Genomic DNA, 20,527 nt, shown 5'->3' with positions numbered 1-20,527 from the left:
CCTCCTTCTACTTCTTTTTCTTTCTCATGAACTGTCACTTTTTACATGAAATGTCACCGTTCTGGTCCAAATCGAAGCAACAGAAATGGGTCATTGTTACTTCTCGGATGTGACTATATAAGAGCCAGGGGAGAAGTTCAGGGAGGACACAGGACTTGAGACAAAGAATGAGATGAACCAACTTAGTGGATCTATGGTGACACTGATGCACTTCCATGTAACATGTTTTCATTTAATTCCAAATGTGAACGACAGCAATAATGATGACGATGCCAATGAAAGTCACTTTGTTTGATGTATTGCAAGCTAGCATGTGTTATGTATGTGAGCGCTTTTGTGTGTACATCATCATACATGTGTGTGTGCGTGTGTGTGATGTCAGTCTGCCCACGGCAGTGCTGTTGAATGGCTTGTGATGAATATAAATCAGGTGACTGAACAGGCAGGGGTTTCTTCCCAGACAAGCCCAGAAGATTGTGTAATGCCCACTTCTACATTACTGGTTTGGGTGCACACACACACACACACACGCACACACACACACACACACACCCACACACACACACACACACACGCTACCCCTTCTACACTTGGTGAACAACACAATAACCACTGCATTTACCAGTCAGCCATCAGATAGACCACCCGGGTGGAGCACAGACAGAAGCTGACGGAATTATTGGGAACTTTTAAATAATCTGGAGAGGAAAACAAAGATCTTCCTACTTGTTGGATTAGTATGACTGTAGTTGGTTTGAGTTTTATTGACAGTATCTAAAATAAATCCAACCTGTCTTGTTTGAGCTTACTACTAGAATTGTATTTCTCTGTGAATGTTGAGGTTAGAGGGCGACCCTCAGAAGAGAGGAGCTGAAGTGGTGACCATGTGGATCCCGACACCCAGCATGACTACCCCACAGCGCATGGTGCTGTATGGGACCTGTGTTGTGGCGTTGATGAACTCTGTAGGCCTTCTGGTGCTCCTGGTCCAGCAGAACCAGCAATGTGTCAGGCTGGATCAGACAGAGGCAAGGCTGATGGAGGTGGAGCAGAGCTCGGTGGTGGAGTTCCTCCAGGAGGTGCCAAGAGGACCAGCAGGACTACGGGCGAGTGAGGGGGAACATCCACAATATCAGTACACTAGGAATAAAAGGAGCGAAGAATTGCAGAAGGAGCTGCAGCATGAGCATTATCAAGATGAAGTAAAGGGGATTCATCTCCAGGAGGCGAGTCAGGAGGTCGGAGAAGAAAAGGAGAGGATGAAACACGAGCTCAAGCACAAGCACCGACATGGCCATCGTTACCACAAGGAACAGATGGAGGATGACATGATGATAATGATGACTTACTCCATGGTTCCGGTGAGATGAGAAGTCTGTGTGACAGAGTAAAAATAAACTTATCTTGAAATGAACTATCTTTAACTGTAACTGCTGACTGGTGCTGGATTTCCATCTGATTGAAACTGAAATGATCCTGAGGTGTGTGACCATCAGGGGCATGAATACTGCAGATCTATTTGTTAATAATTTGTCTAAGGACAAATTTCCTCAGCACCAAATACAAAATAATCCTGATTCTGATTTAAACAGATCCTGTTTTAGGGCCTTATTGCTGCATATTTCCAATGACAGACTACTTTTACAAAGCATTAATGTTATCCAGGGGCATTGATGAACCACTTCTGTTAGTAATTCCATTTTACTCCCAATAAATTTCAGAAGAAAATTACTATGCAAACCCATTGCACACATATATTTAATTTGATAACTTAATTAATTTGAAATGTCATGCAAATCCTGTTCAGCTTGTGCAGCGTAACAGATTAAACTATTAGTCACAAGAATGTTGCAACAAAATATACTGTAAACAAAGTATACTACATGAGCATACTGCTACAGAAACACATTGACTTTTGGTTCTTTAAATATTGTAAATAAATTTGTATTTTTACTTGAATAGCATTTCAAATGCAGGTATTTTACTGGTGACAGAGTATTTTTAAAATGCTGCATTGTTTGCTAGAATTTAATCTATCAGGATATTGTTATATGTTGATATGATCTTTGTCTCCAGATCAAATTATTGATTGACATTTGCAACAGTACTAAAGGAGTCTGCATAGCCGGTACGTCTTACTCACATAAGCCACTTTTAAACATTAAAAATATACCATTTTTACTCTAACATTGCTAAACTGTCCATTGCAGGACCTCCAGGACTACCAGGTGAGTGAGCACATAAACCTTCCTCACTCTATGTAAGGGCGATGAAATTCAGTGACCCATATCTTTGGTGGATGTTTTTTCCACTCAGCTCTTGGTGAGGACTTTTTGTATTTTTGTAGGTTTGCCTGGTGCAGACGGTTTGCCCGGCCACAATGGAACTGATGGTATTCCTGGACTGAATGGATCGCCTGGGGCTGATGGAAAAAGAGGGAAAAAAGGTACAGAAAGAGTGAGGTTCTATCCCATTCTCTCTTCTATCTTTGTTTATGAGAGCTTCAAGCAATGAAGCCATTTTAGTGGAAAACTGCTGGTAAAATGTAACAATCACAGGGTTGAGTATAACCTGGAGGAAGAAATATCCAAATACCAAGAGGCGCACAACCACTTAAAGTCACATGCTCAGAGTTGTTTCCTGTTCATGCTTGGAATTGAATTGAATCAGATTCATGCTGCTTTCTACTTGTTACTTATGTATAAAAGAGGAGGAAGAAACTGCTGGTTTTTTGTCAGATTCTCAGCAAATATTATTCATGTCTGTGGTTTTGGGCCTCAGCCAAATGAACAAGAAAACTGTCCCCTTATTCTCCCACTTAATTCTGCCCTCCTTCACAGTTAACTGCATGATTCATACTAGGGGGTCAATGGAGTAATTCATGTTTTTAACAAAGAGGAAGACTGTCTCATGGTTTTGAAAACATCTCTTATCAACATTACACAATGTGCTTGGCAGGACCACTGGGTGAAAAAGGTGAACGAGGAGAAAGGGGAGAGCAAGGAGAGCCTGGCCCACCTGGAGAGAATGCTCAACCATCCAATGATATCATTGTTGAAGGCAAGAAGAGCTTTACTCCCTTAAACTTTAATAACTGAATTGAAAACAAATACAATCGAAAGAAGGAAACAGCTTTAAAAATATCCAAGGGTAGGACATGATTTTGGACAGAAAATATTTTGTTCCTGCACTCAGTTTGTTTCATACTCAGGTCCGCCTGGTCCTCCAGGACCTCCTGGGCCCATTGGGCCTCCTGGGCCTCCAGGACCTCAGGGGCCTCCCAGAACAAGGCACCACAGAGCCCACCTTCAGGCAGCCCATACTCTGGGTAAGAACACTTACCATACTCTGTGGCTCACAAAACAGTTTTGCCTCTTGCTTGATTCAAACAATCCTCTGAATTGAACATGTTCAGTTAATTTTTCTGAGTACTTTGTCAAAACATTTAATAAAAAGTTTGTGCACAGCTGAAATTTGCACTAAAATCAGCTCATATGAACCTTGTAACATATAGTAGTCAAACACAGAGCCTGTCTTTAACAGGATTGTTACATGCTGTTCCAAATGATGAGACCTTGCCTGTGAAGCAGGTTGTGAAACTACACAAGAAGCCTGCTGAGAAGAACGGTGTGTTTCCAGATAAGTGTTTCTGTACAGCAGTACAATGTAATGTGAGGAGTTAAACATCTCAGCATGTCGTTTTGTTCCCCTCAGAATGCCTGATTAAGTCTCTGATCAATCCCAGAACTGTGGCAAAGATGGAGACCACATTTGGCACATGGATGAAAGATACTGCTCAGCTCACTGATGAGAGAATATGGGTGGCAGAACATTTTTCTGGTCAGCATGGACACCTCATTCCACTCTATTGGCAAGTCTTATAAGGTCTGTAGTAGACTATATTTTGACATTTGCTTGCTCTTCCCCAGGTCGTGTGGTGAAGGAGTATAGAAATATTGCTGCCTTCCAGGACAACAGCAGTGACACCGTGGATGTCAGAAAGTACTATCAAGGCTGTGGCCATACTGTCCACAATGGCTCCTTATATTATCATGTTGCTAGTACCTCCAGTATTGCCAGGTTAGCCATTAAAAGGGTGCAGCAGACTTATGTGGTTTAGTTTTTATTAGACATGCTCATTTATATCCAGATTAAAACTTTATGAGTTTTGTTGGTTCACAGATTTGACTTCAAAACCAAGAAGCTTCACACTCTCACCATAGCGAACGCCTTGTATCACAACCTTGCCTACCTGCTCCCAAACTCCAAGACCTACTTCAAACTGGCAGTGGATGAAAATGGCTTGTGGCTGATCTTTGCATCTAGTTTGGATGAGAGCATCATGGTGGCCCAACTGGACCAGAAGACCTTTTCGGTGACATCGTATATAAACACCACCTACCCCCGAACAAAGGCCGGCAACACCTTCATCGCCTGCGGTGTCCTGTATGTCACCGACACCAAGGATACCAGAGTCACCTTTGCTTTTGACCTGCTGAAGGGAAGGGCTGTAAATATGACCTTTGATTTGAGGTCACCTGGTGGAGTTCTGGCAATGCTCTCCTATAGCCCAAAGGACAGACACCTGTACGTGTGGGACCAGAGCTTTGTCAAGCTCTACGTGGTCCATTTCATCTCTGATGAGTAAAAAAAAAAACCTGCTGCCGAACATTACAGACTACATTACAAGCTATACTGTTACAATACAGCACAAAATGCTTGTATAATTCTGCAGAAAATGATCAGGTATCTGTCCCATTCTAGCAGTTATCCCAAAAATACACCCATATTCCTCAAAACTCAAATCTACATTTTTAGTTTTTGGCATAAAGTGGCTTGGGACCTTTTTCCACAGTCAGTAAATGGAGATCTAGGAATATGCTAACCTGGCCGTGCTCATATCTTTGGCCACTATGAAATGATAAACTAAATTTACGTGGAGAAGTTAGCTAGTGGTTATTATTAGGCACTCTCTTGAAGCCGAGGCCTGGCTTCTAATGGCTCTTCATGTGACCCTGGGCTGGGTCCTGGCAGTTTGGTTCTGGTAGGAAGTAATTTGCTACTGTTCATTTGGGCTGGAGAGCAAGCACTAGCGCCTGGATAATGTCTTATTTGTCTATCAAAGCACATGCAAAATGACAGTAAAGCCTAAACTTGCAGGCAGGATTAATTTCATGTTCTATGTATATGAGGTGCCGCACCTTAACTTCCTGAGACTGTAGATGAAGCTCTGCTGATGTCAAGCCAATACGCCAAGCCACTGTGGTGAGGGTCAGTTTTGTTTATGTTTTGTATCATTTAAAAATAATAATAAAAAAAAATGTTATGGACATGTTAAGTGTAAAAATGTGACTATGAACACAGTGGGGATTTTCATGTTAAGTATTTGTTAAGTCCTGTGGTTTGTTTAATTCTTATGAGTCAATCAGCATGTTTTTATCGCCAGTTTCCCTTCCAGGACAACAGGTATTGGTCGAGTTATTTCATGTTTGCAAAGGATGTTTTAGAGCAACTAACGGTGTGAAAACTCACCAATTTGTATCAGCTGACAGAAGACCTTTTTCATGGCAGAAATTTTGACTTGTCATACTAAGGAAATAAAATAATTAGCTTCTTACAAAGTTCTTAATGAGAACTCAGGTCCATTAAGGGTCCAACTAAAGAAGTGAAAGTAAACAGACTGCAGAACACGAGGATCTCTCAGCTTAACTTTCCCGAATGCATGAAAGATTGCAACCGTTAATAAAATTACCTGTTTTATCCAAGTTGATAAGCCAAAATGTCCTCTGTTAAAAAGGTCTATTTTTACAAGATGAACCTATAACTCAACTTTTGTGGCTGTTGTGCTAGTTAATATTTGCATGTCAGTCTCATTTAATGCATTTTTTTATAAAGATGTATGCCTCCTTCCCTCCATTTTTCTGTACATATAGTCCACCTGACTATTTGGTGAAGCAGCATGAGCACCTTTTTTATTACTCTCCTTAAAAGAAAACAGATATAAATAAATAAAACTTTGCCAAATCACCTTGATGAAATAAAAAGAATTTATTCACTTTACAAAGGTAAAACTGACCATGACCTGTTCTCTCACACATCCTCAGGTTTAACTGCCCTGATAAGCATTTACCCGTGATATTGGTTTCTTTTGCATGCAACACACATATACACACCAGACACCAGTAAAACCATAAGATACACACAATACACAGTGAGCAGAAAGAGGGAGAGAAACACAAATATCTTTAATAAATACCATACATACACTTAACAAAAGTTACAACTAATCAAACTGGTATGATACAAACCAAAAATAAAGAAATGCTTTCATGTTTGTACAAGCTGTTGTGGTAGTTCATATATATATATATTTATATTTATATAATTTATATATTAAAACTATTTCAAACGCTTTACTATTAGGCCAAATAAAGCCAGACATTCATTTGTATATAACAGTTTCTTCTTTGATAACTTATATATTTGAAATAAACTTTTAGTGTCTCCAGAATTTGAGTGCAAATATCTATTCCTTATGGATAAGACAGTAAAAACAACTAGCGAGGTAACACACACTTACATACAGTAGACTGTGTTGCACATCTCCCAGTCAGATACAGTAAAACCCCTTACATTCCTAAAATAAAAGGCAATAAGTTAAGTTGTTTATAAAGAAATGGTCAATCAATCGAACAAACACAAACATAAATAATTTAAATAATAAAATCAATTTAATAAAAAAGAAACAAACAAACAAGAATTTAGAGATTTTCTTGTGCAAAAACCAGAAGTGAACTTTTGTGTTTCTGCTCTGAGTGGATGGGTGGGTGTTTAGCTTTGGACCAGACAGATGAAACATTAAAATCACAGTCACAGGAGTAAAACACATCATCTTCCCGACAGGAATGTTCTAGCAGTGAGTCTGCCACACAAACAGGCATTTGAGGGCAGGCAGGTGGGCAGGCGTACAGACGGCAGACACAGCAGAGTGAACACACACTCCAGGGCCAAACGTGTCCGGGTCGAACCCAAACCAGGAGAGGCCACAGTGAGCAATGGGCAGCCAGTAAAACAGTAGGTTTTGGGGGGGGGTGTCACTATTAGGGGCAATGAACCATCACCTCTTCCATAAGGGCTGAGAAAAGCCGGGCAGGGGAGGGGGCAAAACCATTGAAACAAAATGCAGATTCCAACAACTTGATTCACACTGGAAACCACTGACTTAATTACAAACCACAGTGCTGGTTACAGTAGATGCTAAGAGATTTCAGCTGTGGGCACAAAATGACGACAGTTACACACTTTTAAAATTTTTGCTTGAGCACTTTTACAGAGCACTATCAATAGACCTGTGATTGCACTGCGTAACGAGAACAGGACATGCATAGCTTCCCTATGGACACACTCTATGAAGAGATTCTTCAATAAAATTACAATAAATCTAGCTTTAAAATCAAGTATGATACCTTTGTTTTCAGCCTTTGGGAAAAAAAAATGTTTGCAGCTCTGTTTGTTGTTATGATATGACTTACATCAGCAGTAAACCCATGAACACTGCACACTCAAAAATGCCAAAAGCATAGTGATCCTTTGACTTAACTCTGTACCCATCAATTAGACTATCAGCACCTAAAGAGTGTTACATACGTATTAGTGATTTTTTTTTCCTTCTCTTTTTTCTTTGAACCCTCAGAAGTTGAAACAGGCTTTACAAGATGTCTACCAAGCTGCTGGGGATATTGTAGCGGTCCGGGAGGACCCTCATCTTTAGGGTGCCGTCTGCTCCACAGGTAAAGATTCGGTTTCCAGGACGCGTTTCCACCTGCATGACACCTGCACCAATGTTGCGGAAGATGGACTGCTTAGCATGTTCATTGCTAAAAGCGTGCATGAGCCCATGGCCGGCTAGCTTCCAAACCTGGAGGAAAAAAAAAAAAAAAAAGAAGTGAAGTGAAAATGAAAACAGTTTTATTTTTTAATCTCTTTTTTTATCTACTTATTTGTGATGTTAATAATGTGTAGCCTGCCAATCCAAAAGTCAAGAACCTCATCTGAATGTGGGCTATGATGTGCACCATCATTTCTTATCACTGTAAGACTCAATCCAATAAGTAAAAAAAGACACTAAAGTTAACAAATATCTCCATAACCAGCATGAAATGAGCAGCACTGCCCGCAAAGAAGAGGAGGTATTAAATGACATAATTCATTTAGATATGTAATCATTGCGCCCTCAAAAATGTGTGTTTTACAATGTTTGATTAGAGTAAAAATGGAAAATTGTGCTTTATATAACATATCATTTCTTGGCCTGGAGTCTTGTTGTCCCTGTTACGTTGCCAGGCAACCAGAAAAGTAATTTCACAGGAACATTTTCTGATTCCAGTTTATAAACTCAGACACATTTAGATTTAGATTTTTCTCAGCTTATTAGCAAAAGCACTGTTTTAACAACAAAATCTGTAGATTTAATAATGATATAAATAGAAAACCCATTTGCATTTTATAAACTGAATTCCATTTATATTCCATACTAGCAGTTAATGTTTCTAACAACTGACCGATCAGTTGTTTGCTCACTGTGAGGCAGCTTCACATTGGTTGTTTGAGGAGTATAAAAGTATCCAAAATCCTTAGATTTTGAAAGTGTATCACAGAGGATTACAGATAATTAACAAGGTGTTGCAGGCACTTCAACGTATTCTGCAGAAGAGAAAACCATCTTTAAGTGTCCACTATGGACGTTGTAACTTTAATATGAAGTCAAAATCCTAAAGACTTTTTATTTTATGTATTTATTTGCTTATGTATTTTTTTAACATGAAGACTAAGGGCTTCTCTTAGAGGATGGTGCAGCCCCCACAGTCCTGATCACCTTGTCATACAGTGATAATGACACTTAAAGCAACAGAGAGACAATGTTAGAGGAACTATGACAAAATGTTTTCACAATCTCAAATACCTAGAATTACTGTGCATATGCAGGTACTGTCTGAAAGGTAAACACACATTAAATCTGACTGACATTTTAGAGTTAAAACTTTGCATGGTCCTGCATGAACTCTATGTCATTGATATTAGGGGGGGTTGTGGATGACTTTAAAATATTCTCTTCACTATTTGTACTTGAGACAAAAATACATAATAAAATACATTTTGACTATGTGCCATTTCTTAACGCATGCATTCTCAACAGCCAACAATAACAACAGAAAAGCAGGTCAAGTTGCCTCTGGGAAATATTCTTGGCTCAGTGGTTTCTGCTTGAGACTGATTAGTTTCAGCATCCCAACAAACTAAGTGTACCTGGTCTTTCCTGATATGAAACGCCAGCACTTCTAATTTCTACTGGTGCACTTTCTGTGTACTAGGTAATGGTACAAAATGAGGAAGATATTTATCTTGCTGCTTCTTTTATTTCTGATAGGCTTCTTATAAGAGTCACAGGCGGTGGCCTGTTAAGTCAGATCTCGCAAAGCGGTGGTACGAAGGCTTCCTTTGTTTGGAGTTATTTCAATGTTTTCAGCGGCTGCAGATCCCACTGTTCAAGTTTGGTGTTAAGAAGCTAAGCTAAGCATCTGAGCTACTGTTCTAACTACAGATAACTACGGGTGCTGGTCTGTAAATGACATAGCAAGAATCACAAATTTGAAATTTTTTTCCCCCACACAGGTCAAAATGGCTTGACTAAAGGTCTGTGAGGAGGAGGTTTATCTGAATACCAACCATGTGGCTTCAGTGTATGATCAAAATGAAATGTGTTTTTTCAAGTCAGTGAGTAAGCAATAAAGCATGCGCTACCTTCATGTTGCCCTCCGCAGAGCCAGTGACAAAGAAGTCCTCGAAGGCATCCAGTGCGAGGGCTTTAATGGCTGAGTCATGGGCCTGGAAAGTGTGTAGCAGCTGCCTCTGGCGGATGTCGAACACACACACAAAGCCCTTCCTGCCTCCTGTGATCAGCAGCTGCTGTTTGGGAGCATACTGAAGCACAGTGGCCCCGTTCTCATGGCAGGGGAAGGCTGAAGGGGTGGGAAGGGAAGAAATGTGAAAAGCAGATCATCGAGATGCTTCATATTAGACAACATCATCACTAACAGGCTTAATTTGAGATTTCAGGTTTCCTACCATGGACCATCGTGTTGCCAGGTGAAATGAGAGTATCCCACAGGCAAACATTTCTATGGATAACAATACATAAATTAAGAGTTAAAAACTGAAAAAGAACAAGGATGATTTAAAAACTGTGAGCCTCAGTGCAGATGCTGACCTGTTATCATTGGACTGTCCAGCTGTGGCGATCAGGCTGGAGGATGTGATGAAAGCAAAATCACCACAGGTCTTAGAGTGGCACTGCCAACTCTGGAAGAGCAAATAAGAAAAAATTGACTCCACATTTAGATTCAATTATTGCCTTTTTTTCTACTGCAAAGGTAAATAAGGACGTGGAGGTGACCTTACCAGGTAGGGTTTGGGGTTGGAGGATGTCTGATTGACCTGCCAGAGACTGAGGAAGCCCTCTCCATCAGCTACTCCACACTACAAGAATCATCCAGATGAATCAGAATAATCCCAGCAAAAAGACTAAACACATCTATAATTGAAAGTGTGTGTGTGTGTGTGTATACCTTATTGCCTTGAGAGTTAAAATAGAGGCGGGTGACCCTAGCGTTGCCTGCTTGCCTGAAGCAAATGAGCTGCTGAGGTCTGTTCCATTCAAACATTCTCACACTGCCATCCTGAGCTCCCGTCATGTCTGAAGTGCAGCCACAAACACACACACAGACATAAACACACACACACAAATAGAGCAAAGAAAGGAAGAAAATGGGGGGAGAGAAGCAACAGATTAAAAAAAGATGAAAGTTTTTTTCTTTGCTTTTAATTAAATTAAATATAGTCACTTACAATACTGATATATGGGATGTGATGTCATTCTCTTCACATTATTTAGATTCCTCTTCATAATCTGCAAAACATACATGAAAATAAATTCATGTCATGTGTAATAGCAGGGCTTCTGTGCACTTAGCAACATTATTGCTCTTACAACAACAATCAGAAGCTATAGGATGTGATTTTATATTAACTTGCTTATTTTAATGCATCGTTTCAGCATGAAGCTTCAAGTTCTTTCATCACTTATGTGAACATATTAGACTGGTGATGTTTTAGATAACATCCTTTTTTTCCATGAAACTGAGGTGATTGTATGTTTCCTCTCATTTTCTCTTTTGGACCAACTGTTGCTACCTTTTGACAGCCCAGCAAGTGTGAGGATTTGTTTTTCACGTTTGTCTATGCTGCTCAGTCAGGGGAAGCTAACCACAATCAAAACCACAGCTGTAGTCTTGACTGGTGATTTTATCAGAAGTTTTATCAATCATAAAATCAGTGACTGATGGTTAGCGTATAATATTTTTTTGGAGGGCCAACATGCATAAACTGAAAACTTGGCCAGTTTAACTCAATTAATTTTCCTTTTGTGATGTATCAATTATTTTGAATTAATTTAATTAAAATAAAAAAAAAGATATGGTATTTAGCTAGTTTTCAACAGAATACTTATATTTCTCTGTATTTAACTGATCGTTACTCTTCAGTTTTACATTGCAATAATCTAACACATCTCTCATTTTTTCCACTTCAATTCAAAACTTTATAACTTGATACAAATCTAAAAAAAGGTGGGGGATCTAGAAGGAAACTTACTTGTTACTAGCATGCATGCACGCATAAAATGACTAAAATAAACTGACCACCCACTCTGCCCTAAACAAACTCCCAGTATAAGCTGCTGTGACACCATCTGTCCCATCTTCTTCAGTGTATCACTCTTAACATTTATCAGTGTGGCTGGGACATGGAGAACCCTGGCTGTATGTTAGTGTGACGCAGATCTGTACCTTGGGTAGTCAGCTGTGAGATCTGCTGCTATCTGTGTTTATATGGGGCCATCTCTGTCATGCAAGCATGCCCTCTCTCTGTATCAGCATCTATAGACTCAGCAGGATAGCTGTTTAGTCGGCATGGCTTGACATCGATAAGGATTAAAAATATAAACTTTGTCTGAACATGTATGGATAACAGAGTGAAGAGACTATATTATTTTCTGAATCTGAAATTTTTCTTGTGTTTACATTTAATGTTAGTATATTAATTATTTTATTAATACAAGCTAAAAACATAATATTTTGCAATGAGAAGACGACTGGCACTGTTTCATATGCAGTCAGCAGGAAAGAATTTGGTTTCCCCCTACAGGTTGTTACTATGAACCGCACACAAATCAGTGTGGTTTTGTTGTGCATGCTTTTGTGGAGAATTAGCTCGTACCACACTGGCCCCCATGCTGGTCTGACCGCTACCGAGCCACGGCATGGATGCAGAGACTGGCACCTGTGGTGGTGTAAAGGAGACAGAGCTAGCTTGGGCGATATTGGTATGAGAGGAGCGGTGATCGATGTCATCAGAGCTGAAATAAAACACACAATCATAACCCATCATCACTCAGATCACTTCAATTTTCTGGTTGTATTGTAAGGACAGAAAATAAGTAATCTATAAATGTCTTGCAAGTCAGACCTGCGGGACTCCTTATCAAAGTCCTCCCCTATCCATGTGTAAGGTTGAACAGCCACTAGAGTAGAGACATCCACTTCCTGCACATCATGAGTGGAGGCCAGTACAATCTCATTGGAATTAGCCTGTGAAAGAAAGTAAGCAGGGAAAAGTCTCAGTAAAATCCTGCTTCTAATTTACCAAAGATAAATTGACATTAAGTTATATTTCAAGGGGAAAGCTGCTTCTTTGTCAAATTTTCCAGGGTGAATGCTAACAAAACTGAGACACTGCTGCAGATATTCCCCAGAATAATTACAGCAAATTATTAAAAATAACAGTCTATGGAGTGCTTCTTTTTTCTTTTCTTAATTTCACAGAGACAACCGACCTTGTTGATGGTGAACGCCATGATTATATCAGACTCTTTGTGAATGATTTTAGCCTTTCCTCCTGGGTAGCCTAGATCTGCCTCCACCTGGGAAAGCAAAAAAAAAAAAAAAAAAAAAAATCAACGGATTAAAGCTAAGGGGAGAAATTCAAGTTAACAGTCAGGGATCTGTGGCTGTTGTGTAAAACATTTTGTAAGATTATTGCTTAAAGGCCTGTTCTTTAAAAACAATGTCATTATAATTTTAAGTTAAATTCCCTCCATAAAGAGTAGGGCAGAAAAAAAGAAGATATTTTTATTGCTTTTGGTCATGAAGTTACTTTAAAAATGATTGATAAAATAAAAACATGTGCAGCCACATTCAAAGGAGGAGAGGAGTAATCGTCACGTGTAGGAGCATACAGTTACTGTAAATATTGACAATTTTGCCTGTTGATTTGGGTTTCCGCTGTGACAACACACTGCACAATTAGCAAGCCTCACACAGCCCTGACAGTGAGCATGCAAGTTAGTACATTTACTCTATGTGCCGACCCTCTTTAACATTTGCTTTTAAATCCAGCAGAATCAGTCCGGCTAGAGAAGAGAAAGGAGTGTGATACACAGGGAGACGTGTTATTTTTAGGGATCAGACGTGAGTTCATGTGAGTGGATGTCATAAGTGTCCCAGTGAGAGGAAAAGATTAAACATTAGATCTAATCCTCAAGAGCCTGGAGGAGATTTCAAGTCAGAAAAATAGCCAGAGCAGTCATGTAGAGGCCAAGCTGGAGAGGAGAAAACTACTGTTTCACCCAATTTGGTGCAACCTCCTAACCGTAACCTGCAAACTCCCAAACCTCCATGCATCTGGACTTCCTTTTTTTTTTTTTTTTTACATTTAATAGGTTTGCTCCCTCAAGCTTGGCTTTGCTGTGACTCTCTGAGACAGACAAACAAACAGAGCCAGGGCCTAGACTGGTACAGTGAATTATACTACCTTATAGGGACTGCTAGCTCCAGCTATGCAGTTTGGATTTATACGGTCCACATGGTTCTCTAAAGACTACACAACACACAGAGGCAATATAGACAGAAGACACCAACACGACACAACACAAAACACATGCACAAACACAGAAAAATAAACCATGAAATGAAAAGAAAATGTTGAGGACTGACAAGATCTTGTTACAATACTTGGTGATTAAATGAGAATAACTTGAAACTCCTCGTCATAACTCCTTGTTAAAACGGAGATAAGAACAGTGGATCTTACAGTTTTATTTTTATAAAGTCATCTGGTTTAACCTGCTCACTACCCCTATTCAAGTAACAAGAATCATGACTATACATCAGAACAATAACTCCTGGAACTTTCTGTACATTGTCACTGGCAGCTACGGAGGCAGTAGGTCATGACAGCGATTGTATAATAACGAATAACTCCAGACATCACAGAGGGCAGCGATCTGCCCTGTGCTTGATATAAGATGTCCCAGGAGTCAAAGCAAAGATAATCACACCAACAAAAACATAGACAACAGAGATAAATGCTCATTGGGCACATCTCAGTGTATTAAAGCCACGTTATGAAATGGATACGTGGTTAAAATCTAGCGTTTAAAATGCTCCACAGCCTCAAATTTAATTCCGTTTAAGATCTCAGGGCAAAACTACATAAATTGTGTGTAGATTCTGTCTTCTATTGTGAAGGCCAGCCCACTGAAGACATGCTGTCCAATAAGAACTAAAGAATCCAAAAAGCTGGGTTAAATAAATGGTGATATTTAAACAGTCTTTTTTTGGCTTCATTTGGCATAAATGATCACATTAATGAATATTGGGTGGTTAATTTTTCCTATATTTTTAAACTGTGGTCACATAGTTTTGTCATTGGTCGACCTTGCCACTGCAGATGTTTGATCACAAAGTGAGGAAGCTGAAATAAGTAACAAAAACAAACCCAGATGACTTCTAAAATTCTAATAGTTAAATGCGACAGATCCACATTAAAAATATGATTTCCAAGACAACGTGGTTTTTATTACAGTATTGAAAGATGTGCTCAAAACCATGGAAGAAAAAAAAATCAAAAACAATTATTAATGTATGTAGGTTGCCGACCTCACACTGCTTCCTTTTCTTAGTAAAGATGTAACGGATAAAGGTTTCCTGGAGAACATCCTGTTTGACCAGGAAATGCCAAAGACGTCGGGCTGGGAAGGACTGATGATTCTTTGTCCTGGAAGAAAAAAAAAAATCTTGTAACTCTTCATTAAATGTACTAAACATACAGGCTCCAACACAGCCTGTGCTACTGAAATATATTTTCTACACTGTGTGACATGATTATAAACATTTTAACACATGTAGAAGCCATACAGGTATGTTGGAATATTTATGAGGTGGCACAGATGATCTGTGTGCTGTGTGTCACAAAGTTTAAAGTTTAAAAGTATTCACTGGCGTTGGGAATGAATGGATGAGGACGTTATAGTTGTTGGTGATTAAACCCACAGCACGACACAGTGACTGTGTCAGCATGCAGGGTAGTAATGTGGGGGCAAAATATCAGGAATGAATAGTAATCGTGCAAATGCTACCAGGCCACCACAAAGATCAGAATCAGCTAAGGGTGCCACGGGACCAAGGAGACTAGTCGCCACCCCAGATCGTGTGTAAGCCAGCCGGCCACATGGACGACCATGCAACCGCTCAGCAGGCGACAGAGGAAGGCCTCAGAGCATCCCTCAGCCACAGAGCACAGGCCTCAGGAGGCCAGGGACGGAATTCTTAGAGGAGTGCATCTACAATTCAGTACAAACAGCCAACTCGTTTCCAATTAAAACGCTATTCCCCATAAAACAATCTACAAATTTAAGATGGAATCCAGAGGGTCAGGCCTGCACATTTTACTGCCTTAAGGCAGGAGAAAGTGTCCTTGCGTGACAGGCTCTCAGAAACCTTCAACCTACCCATCTTGTCTTTGACTAAAGGCTGGCAGCGTCAGAGTTTGTTTTTTTTTTCTTTAATCAAACTTTAAGTGTGACTTAACGCTCTGGAAAGGGGTGGCGATAAAGTTTTGGATTAGTTTCGGTGAGTTAATGCACCCACAGGATTTTATACAAATGCTATACCAAGTCCATTTAAATAACTTGGGATGTTACTAAACACTATGCAATGAAAAACAATGAAATCATTTGTAGTAATATTTGAACAAGGGATAAAATCATAATGCAACTTACTGCTGACTTTTTATTTTATCTCTTTTTTTTTTATCTCAACTGTAATTTGATATTTGCTGTTGTTGGCTCAAGGGAGATTACAGTTACTAAACAATGTCCTCCTCTACTCCTGATAGCTCCAAAATAAAATTGTTACATGGATGACTTATTACAAAAGATTAAATACTCTTTGAAATGTGGAAGAATCATCAACATAATTTTTTAGCTATTTTGGGGCCGGTCAGTCCAATCGATTTAATCAAAGCTGGAGTACAAGCCATAAAATAAATATCTCTGGACCAGATTTTTCTGAATCTGGAAACAAAAATAACAAATGTACAAGTTTTTATATGTTTAATGCTTCTCTAACCCTGAGTCCCAGTGTTTTATTAGTGTGTCTATATTTTTATAACTGCATATGATTCAGTGCTCACTTGAAGGGTGTGTTGTCAGGCTCCAGCATGGCCTTGTGCCGCAGTATAGCTGGGCCAGCTCCTGCACTGAGGTCAGTGGGGTAAGTGTTGATGTAATTAGGAGGTGGACCATCAAACTTGTTCATTCGTTCCAGCAGAAGCTGTTCCCAGTTCTCTAAAGTCTTCAACACGGCATTACTAAGAGGGGACGTGACGGGCAGGTCTGTGATAGAAAAGCATACAAAGAATAAACAGAGAGCAGTCAGCAATGATGACTTTTCTTTGTGTTGGGGGATGATGTTGTTTATCAATGAAGAAGTAAGCATTTACCTGTGAAGTCAAGACCAGTGAGAGGGATGAAGTTCTTGACGTTGTGATGAGCCAGTTTCACTGTGGCCAGGCGAATCAAAGCCCAGCTATAAGTCCCAACAGACAAAAAAAACATCAGAACATCTGAACCAAAGCCTCCAGAACTGGATTAAATAATATGAGAGGATGTGACCTACCTATAGGAGGTGGGATCAGAGTGTTCTGTCATCTGTGTATCAGAGAGGAAGGCATCATCATCGTCTTCGTCATCTTCTGCGCCGCTTTCATCTGAGTCATACAAAGCACTGCTGTCTGAGAGCGGCAGGAAGGGCTGAGAGGGAGGAAAAAATGACAACTGAGAAAAGAAAAGCCAAAAGTAAGAGCACCAGAGGTATAACTTGAAACAACCTAGAAACTGTGAGTCACAGAATTAATTTGTTAATTCATTCATTTTCTTACTTTAGCAACAAAGTAGTCCCACATGCTCAGCTCTGGGGGAATGAATTTCTCTTTGTAGGTAGGTCTCTCTGTTGGCACAGGAGGTGGGGTGGCAGGTGTCTCCTTTACAGGGCGACCGGGAACCAGCATCCTCATGTTAAATCTACGTCTGTATCGGTCTACATCCTCTGCCGGGGCCTGAGGAGCTGCTGGGTGGGTGGGGGGGGGGGGGGGGGGGGGGCACAGACACAACATCTTTTACTGTGAACTCTGATGAGGTAAATTAGCAAACTGTAGCTTGAATCACGATGAGCTGAGATTCAGCCTCATTTTCATTCTAAAAGAAGGTAAATAAAAATAAAGCGGGGGAAAGAATACTGCATCCGCACCTTAACAAGAGCCGAGAATAATCTACAGCAACAAATGGAGTGTACAGTAAACAATAACCTTGATCCTGTTGAAGTGCCTGCATAAAACGTCAATTCTGTGACTTTATCCAGTCAAAACACACAAATGATAACTAACACAACTGGGAAAGAGAGAGAGAGAGAGAGAGAGAGATACAAAGACACGCATACAAACATTTAGGATGGAGACACAGGGCAAGACACACTAGGTTGTGCACAAACCTGCACCATTATCCTGGACGTCTATCTCTGGCATCGCACCAGACATAACAAGACAAGACACAAACCAGAGTAGACGGTGCAGTTAGACACACAGATACTACACAGTCCATTACATAATTCAATCAGTAAATATTTGATGTAGTGTGGCACAAAATACACAAAGAAAACACACTGAACACAGAAGGCAAATGTGATGAGTTCCTACGCACTGAATATTTTTTCCTGTGTCCACAGCACCTTAAAAAAGCCCTCTGATTTAAGTGGCAACTATAATATAATTATCTTAATATGGCTTTTAATTTGAACATGATAGAGAAGATAGGGAAGCATCAGCGTGGATCATCTCCACATAGCTGTGTGTCTGTGACATTCATGTAAGATAGCAGCAGCCCTTGAAAGGGCAGAGTTTTAACAAGTGATCCCTATCAACAGCCTGACATTTAAGATTGCCTCTGCTAGAAAAGTGTTTCTCAAAAAGGCTCTTGGTCTTATTGAGAGTTACCTCAGACTCCACACAGATGTGCCAGCTCCTATCTTCCTGTCTCACAGATAAAACCAGAGCACAGAATACTCTGGCCCCATCACTATGAATGAATAGGGCTGTCACGAGTTTTAAAAATTTAGACACTGTCACCTTTGTTGGAAAGATTTGGCAATAGCCAGCTACAGCTTTTATTCCAAGGTCACTGAATTGGGTGGGGTGCTGGATGCAAAGTTAATTTTTCAGATTAGCGCTTTTGATCAATACCTTTATGGTACAAATCCATCAAATCAGCTCTTCAAAGTTAATGGGATCCCCCTTTTTCATTTGGCTTAAAAAATGTTCCCACACTGCTGTGCTGTTAGGCTTCTAAATGAAATCCATAACGTTAATGTTAATGGTTACTGGAATGCAGTCACTAACGCAGGTGAGGGACCTTTAAATAAACATTTGTGGCAGTAAAACTCTTGTGCTGCAGAGGACTGGTGCACAGAGATGAAAGACTGCTGCTCTTTTAAATGGTAAAAAAACAAAGCGGATATATGAAATTTATGACAGAGGTCATTTTTCCACATACAGGTGAATCAAGACATTTGACAATTACAAAAACTCATAGTTATCAATCACAATCAGAAGATTATGTAATAAGTGACAGCCCTACAGATGAACAGTGTCAAATTAAAACAGTCTTTCATGGTAGAGATATTTAGGACATGACTTAATTTCTACAAATCTAATAACACTGATCTACGCCACACACAAGAGAAACAATCAGCTACAAGCTACTTGATGTAAAGAAACTCATCTCCAGTTTAAACATCTTTTAAACACTACAAACTGGATTAAACACAGTTTGAAATCTACAGTAAATATTAATTGGTCTTAAAACCTCTCAAGATGTACCTGGTTTAGTCTCAGATTCAGAATTAGTCTGAGAGGGTTGCTCAGCCTTGGCCTCTGAACATTCCTTGCTAGGCCCAGCTGTTGCTTCAGTGACACGACAAGATGAATACAGAGGATGTTACAACACAAACGTGCAATGCAATGCACACACAAACGCAGACTCCCACGCAAACATACACACACATTTGCTGGCTAATCAAAACACTGAGCACAAATGTTTTCATAGCACTTCATTGTTGTTGGCCATGGGCATACAGTGGTAGCTTCACAAAAGAGAGAGAGACAGAGGAGTAGGTCAAGCATCTGCCACAACGCAAACCTGTACAATTACCATGCACTGCAATCCTGCAAACCAGCACTGCAATCCACCAGCCTAGTTACTCACAGCTGGCCTTAGTTGCAGGTGACACAGCCCCCAGCCCCTCACCCATAAAGACAGGAGGAGGGGGTCGTTTAGGGCGCTGGGTTTCAGAAGGGATGGGAGTGGGATTTGGGGTGGGGTTGCTCTGTTCTGGTCTTCCTGTCTCTTGAGACTCCTCTGGCCTGGCTGCCTCAAAATCAGCTGGCACTGGGACAGAGGGCAGAGGGCACACTCACACAACACACTACGCACCAGTACCAGCAGCATCTTTGGAACATCAACAGGAAAGGACTAGGTGAATATCTATTATGTAGACAGCTTCCAGAAGGATGGAACTATTGGGCTGGATCCATGTGATTAAAGATAGTTTGGGATGTAAGAAGCCAACAGATGACTAAGAGGAAGACGGTCAGTGGAGCAGAGTGATAAAAGCAGATAATGAAGACCCTGAGAGAGGATTTTTTTATGACATAAGAAAAGTAAAACATATTGGCAAACTACAAAATAATCATTTTACCTGGTGGGAGCTCAGGTCTCTTTGGCTTAATAATGACTTTTGCCCCTCCTCCAAACACAGCAGCCCACATGCGGTTATTGAGAGGATGAGCTGCTAGGCGGAAGAGTTCATTGCTGTTGTGAGTGCCCAGGCCGTGGATGAGCAGCGAAAGATAAACAGCCACGACCGCTTCACACAGCAGCACACTGAGCCTCGGCTGGTCCTCCTCCCTTGCAGACGTCAATAGAGAGATCAGGGACGACACACCTGCAGAGAGGACGTGGTGTTTGTATAACAGATTGACTGGCAATTTACAAAAATAACTTCCACAGCTGAATAAAAAA

At 40.3% G+C, this 20,527-nt stretch overlaps 2 protein-coding genes across 4 annotated transcripts in view; one reads left to right on the top strand and one right to left on the bottom strand.

Annotated features, from left to right (window-relative positions):
• Positions 1–643: 643 nt before the first annotated feature.
• On the top strand, positions 644–6,036 carry gldn (gliomedin). Its single transcript, XM_041982493.1, has 10 exons — positions 644–1,361; positions 2,077–2,128; positions 2,211–2,228; positions 2,348–2,446; positions 2,959–3,060; positions 3,212–3,328; positions 3,544–3,627; positions 3,715–3,840; positions 3,930–4,080; positions 4,183–6,036. Exons 1-10 carry the CDS (start codon positions 834–836, stop codon positions 4,646–4,648), a joined length of 1,743 nt encoding a protein of 580 aa, XP_041838427.1. The 5' UTR covers positions 644–833; the 3' UTR covers positions 4,649–6,036.
• A 186-nt stretch (positions 6,037–6,222) lies between these two features.
• dmxl2 (Dmx-like 2) overlaps positions 6,223–20,527 on the bottom strand; it is a 42,872-nt gene continuing 28,567 nt past the window's right edge. The window contains exons 38-56 of one of the 3 annotated variants that reach the window (XM_041981966.1): positions 20,205–20,450; positions 19,712–19,894; positions 19,327–19,410; positions 17,335–17,522; positions 17,073–17,206; positions 16,897–16,982; positions 16,588–16,789; positions 15,054–15,171; positions 13,927–13,992; positions 12,950–13,036; positions 12,583–12,704; positions 12,334–12,472; positions 10,906–10,966; positions 10,626–10,753; positions 10,459–10,536; positions 10,268–10,359; positions 10,126–10,178; positions 9,802–10,019; positions 6,223–7,918 (exon numbers count right to left, since the gene is read on the bottom strand). In XM_041981966.1, the coding sequence (XP_041837900.1) occupies positions 7,709–7,918; positions 9,802–10,019; positions 10,126–10,178; positions 10,268–10,359; positions 10,459–10,536; positions 10,626–10,753; positions 10,906–10,966; positions 12,334–12,472; positions 12,583–12,704; positions 12,950–13,036; positions 13,927–13,992; positions 15,054–15,171; positions 16,588–16,789; positions 16,897–16,982; positions 17,073–17,206; positions 17,335–17,522; positions 19,327–19,410; positions 19,712–19,894; positions 20,205–20,450 (2,495 nt within the window). In that variant the 3' untranslated portion in view covers positions 6,223–7,708. The remainder of the gene's footprint in view (positions 7,919–9,801; positions 10,020–10,125; positions 10,179–10,267; positions 10,360–10,458; positions 10,537–10,625; positions 10,754–10,905; positions 10,967–12,333; positions 12,473–12,582; positions 12,705–12,949; positions 13,037–13,926; positions 13,993–15,053; positions 15,172–16,587; positions 16,790–16,896; positions 16,983–17,072; positions 17,207–17,334; positions 17,523–19,326; positions 19,411–19,711; positions 19,895–20,204; positions 20,451–20,527) is intronic. The other 2 variants (XM_041981951.1, XM_041981959.1) reach the window with 2 other exon arrangements.

Source organism: Melanotaenia boesemani, chromosome 1 (genome assembly GCF_017639745.1).
Source record: "Melanotaenia boesemani isolate fMelBoe1 chromosome 1, fMelBoe1.pri, whole genome shotgun sequence".
Lineage (NCBI taxonomy): Eukaryota > Metazoa > Chordata > Actinopteri > Atheriniformes > Melanotaeniidae > Melanotaenia > Melanotaenia boesemani.
The sequence above is the reverse complement of the archived record's forward strand: the minus strand, read 5'-3'. Positions and strand labels throughout refer to the sequence as shown.